Source organism: Poecilia reticulata, linkage group LG2 (assembly GCF_000633615.1).
Source record: "Poecilia reticulata strain Guanapo linkage group LG2, Guppy_female_1.0+MT, whole genome shotgun sequence".
Taxonomy (NCBI): domain Eukaryota; kingdom Metazoa; phylum Chordata; class Actinopteri; order Cyprinodontiformes; family Poeciliidae; genus Poecilia; species Poecilia reticulata.
Genome location: NC_024332.1, coordinates 25,251,821 through 25,255,715, shown reverse-complemented (window position 1 = coordinate 25,255,715; position 3,895 = coordinate 25,251,821). Strand labels below are relative to the sequence as shown.

At 45.2% G+C, this 3,895-nt stretch overlaps 1 protein-coding gene across 1 annotated transcript in view; it reads left to right on the top strand.

Annotated features, from left to right (window-relative positions):
* The window catches only part of LOC103457584 (aryl hydrocarbon receptor-like), a 40,110-nt gene extending 36,894 nt beyond the window's left edge, over positions 1 to 3,216 (top strand). Inside the window, exons 5-7 of the mRNA XM_017309211.1 lie at positions 343 to 491; positions 573 to 1,890; positions 2,907 to 3,216. Coding sequence (XP_017164700.1) covers positions 343 to 491; positions 573 to 1,890; positions 2,907 to 2,993 — 1,554 coding nt within the window. The 3' untranslated portion in view covers positions 2,994 to 3,216. The remainder of the gene's footprint in view (positions 1 to 342; positions 492 to 572; positions 1,891 to 2,906) is intronic.
* Positions 3,217 to 3,895: the final 679 nt, after the last annotated feature.

Genomic DNA, 3,895 nt, shown 5'->3' with positions numbered 1-3,895 from the left:
TGGAACTACAAACTACTAAATGTTCCAGAATAATTCAGATAAATTTATTCATATTGATACATTATCATACACTTTTGTTGTTTTAATAAACATTGATAAATCTTGATCRAATTTTATGAATATGGAAACATTTTGATAATATTTGATAAAAAATTTTATAAATATTGACTATTTGGATTTAAAAATGGTGATTATTTATCATTTTCATAAATATTGATACATGTCAATAAATAAGGCTGAATGTTTGTCCACTTTATTGATAACTGGTACATGTCAGTTGATGTATCCTGATGAATTTGATCCGTTGTAAATAAATGCTGGTGATGTAAATTGTGTTTCTTGTCTGCAGTGATTAGAACTGGAGAAACCGGCTTCACCTTCTTCAGACTGCTGGCCAAAGATCGGCGCTGGGTCTGGGTCCAGGCCAACGCCCGGYTGGTCTATAAGGACGGGCGGCCAGAGTTCATCGTGGCGCGGCAGCGAGCGTTGACGTGAGTCCTTCTGGTCCGGACCGGAGACTCGGACTTTTCCTTGGCTCTGCTCCTGACCTRGCTGCTTTTGCCGCTCTGCAGGAACGAGGAGGGGCAGGAGCAGCTGCGCCTGCGCCAGCTGCAGCTGCCCTTCAACTTCGCCACCGGCGAGGGGCAGCTGTATGACCTGCCGCTGAGCCTGGACGTCCCAGGCCTCTGCTCTGCGCCCAAGCTCCGGAAGAYGGAGGGAGAACCAAGCAACTCCAACTCCCTGCTGGGCTGCCTGCTGAGCCAGGACCGTGCGGCCTACTGCAAGCACGAGAGCCCCAACGGCATGAGCTCGCTGAGTGACGTGGCGTTCCAGGACACCCACGCCACCGTGAGCATCCCCCGAGAGCTGSAGGCGGAGCCGGCGCCYGGCATGCCTCTGCTTCGCATGGACCCCACCATCCAGGACATGGTGGAGACGCTGGAGTCGCTGTTCGGCGAAGCAGACCTGATCGAGGCGGTGGATGTCGGGCCGGAGGAGCTGCAGAGCTGGGAGAACTCGCTGATGAACTTCACCTCCAGCAACCAGGTGTTCAAGGACGACCTGAACGATATTCTGAGCAGCGACATCCTGAACTACGTGGCAGAGCAGCTGCAGAGCGAGGGCGGCCTGGCCTTCCCCGACCTGCTGGACAAGATCCAGAACCACAACCCAGAGCTGGCCGGGCAGCAGGACTTCAGCTGGCCYGTCCAGAACCAGATCCAGAACCATATCCAGCCACCTCTCTCTGGGTCGGCCAAGCTCAGCCACCTGGACTTCCCTCCCATGGCTTCTGCTGAGCTCAACGGCCTGCAGGTTCCGGTTCCGTCTTCCCTTCAACTGGGCAGCTCCACAAACATGACCTTTAACCCTTCGTGTCGTCAGCACAGAGTTTTTAAAAGCAGTTCTACAGACCTAATGGACCCGGACCAGAACGTGGGCGGAATCGTCAACCCGGTGTTTATCTTTAAAGGCTCCCAGTGGGGCGAGTCCAACCCAGCCCAGAACTTTGTAGAACCATACACCCCGAATATTTCAAGTGGCGCCGGCGTCCAGCAGCCGCTGTCTGGGTTCCAGCCCAACCTCACCATCCAGAACGCCTTAAGAACCCCCGAGCCCGGCGCGTTGCCCGACCAGCTGGACTGCATGTTCAGAACCACCACCACCGCCGCCGCGCCACTTCCCAACGGCGTCCATCACGGCCAGGCCAGAACCGACCAGGAGTCCTTCCACATGCAGGCCAAGGCCGCCTGCTATTACAAGGCGATGCCTGCAGGCGGCGCTGTGGTGGCGGCGCTGCCATCGCATAAAGAGGCAGCGCTGACCTACCAGGTTAAGTCCAACGGCYGGACGATGCAGCAACACTTTCTACACTTCAGTGAAAACACACAGGTTGACTCCTTCTCCTTCATACTTTGAYTAGGACAGCAAGCACGAAAATATGAGAATTGATGAATAAAAAAAAATACTGGCTGTTTATATAGCAGCACTGATCTGAAGTATGGAAGCTCAAAAGGGACAAAATTAAGTAATTCATGAAGTCATTAATTAAATTATTTTATACAGAAATTTCATTAAATGGTTAAAATTCAAACCTCTAACAGCTGATGCTGAAAAKTAATTTATTATTTATTTATTTATTTATTTAATGGTTCCACCATGAATTTATCTGATCAAAGTCGGGGGCGGGGCTTATAGTGGCGCTTTCCCATTAGGCCTTTGGAGAGACTTTACAGTTATTAGGACACAACGATTTATGATTAATTATTAATTTAATGATCAGTTCAACTCTAAGAAATTTCCTTTTAAGATTTTTAGTTTTGAAAATAATGTTTGAGTTTTTTAAAAATGAGAAGAGAAACTAAAACATGTAAAACTTCAGCAGTTAGGATTGTGAATTAAAATAACAGTTCTTAAAAACAGCTCTTAAAAACATTCCTATTTCTAATATTCTTATTTATGACACCAGTAACATAAAGTAGTGTTTTTTAATCAATAAATTGCATTCAGTATCTGCATTTAATCATATTTTCAAATTAATTAAAATGTATTGATGCTCATTCATGTAGAATAATAGTAAATAGTAAAGACATAAGACAAATTGGACAGTTTGATGTTTTTAAAAAATCATTTATATGAATTTATCATAACAATAAATGGAAATGTATCTACTATGAAACTTACAAAACCAGTTTCTAGACAGAAACTTATTTTGCTCCCCCTGGTGGTCAACATCTGCTAAGATTTTTASATTAAATCTGGACTRAATCTTTCAGCTTTATTACCCAAATAATTCTGTCAAATTTGGAAAATACAAAGTTTACCRCAGGTTTCCTGAACCGACGGCTTAGTTTTGTAAACTTCAGATCGTTCCAGGTCTCTGAGTTGATATATTTTTTTCTCCTCAGATGGACAACCGTCCCATCGTTGGGAACGGAGGATTCCCCTTCACCTCGCTGCCCAACGGGAAAACCTTCCTGACAGAGAACAAATAGGACCGCCGGGACGCCTGGACTCCAACTCGGACTGAAAGTYAGACTTATCCGTGGAAAACCGTAAAGACTGGAGCGACTAACGAGGGTTAGACTGAAGAACAGGCGAAGGACAAGTTCAGCTTTGGTTCAGGTTTGGTGTTGTTGGCTCAAGAAGACAATCARGACGATTTATCACAGCTGGAGAAATATTTCCTCTTTTATTAAACTATTTGGATGATCAGCATCTATTTTTTGTAATACTTCCTCATATAGGTATCAAGAGTCTTCAAATTAACCCATAAAAAAGGAAGAGAAATATTTTGAGTAATTTTTCCTTCACATTTAACGGTGAGAAGCAACAAAACGTCGTGTGGAGCGTTCATAAAGCATTAAAAACATTCATTGCACACAGYGCTAAAATTTTGAAAGTGAATTTAAGTAAAACGGGACAGAATGCAAGCTGTTTGGTTCACCACAAGGGGGCAGCAGTTAAAAACCTGAGTGACTCCAAATCTAAATCGACGCCWRRRGSCMMMWKKKGKWMYKSMMYYCMMMRSYYCCCMMCCMWTTKKTTYCCMWTTTWWYYYCSKTTWAAAAAAAAAGAAAACAACGAGAACACTGAACCAGCCGCGTGTTTTTCCCGCTGTCGTGTTCAGCGCACAAATGTTCYGCTCCGACCCGAACGTCGAGCCGGGTCGACGAGTCACTGTTTGGTTGTTGGTTGCTCTTTTAATCCGTCTCCATTGAGTTCATTTYRACTGCCCCACAGCGGGGAAGATTTGCTTTGCAAGCAGACAGGGTATAATATAAAAACCATGAACATAAACGCACAACTGAGTGACRTCATCATCCTACTACGAGCCTGGAAGTCGAGTCCATTCGGTGAAAACWGCTGCTTGTTTGTATATTTTAAAACTTTGTCT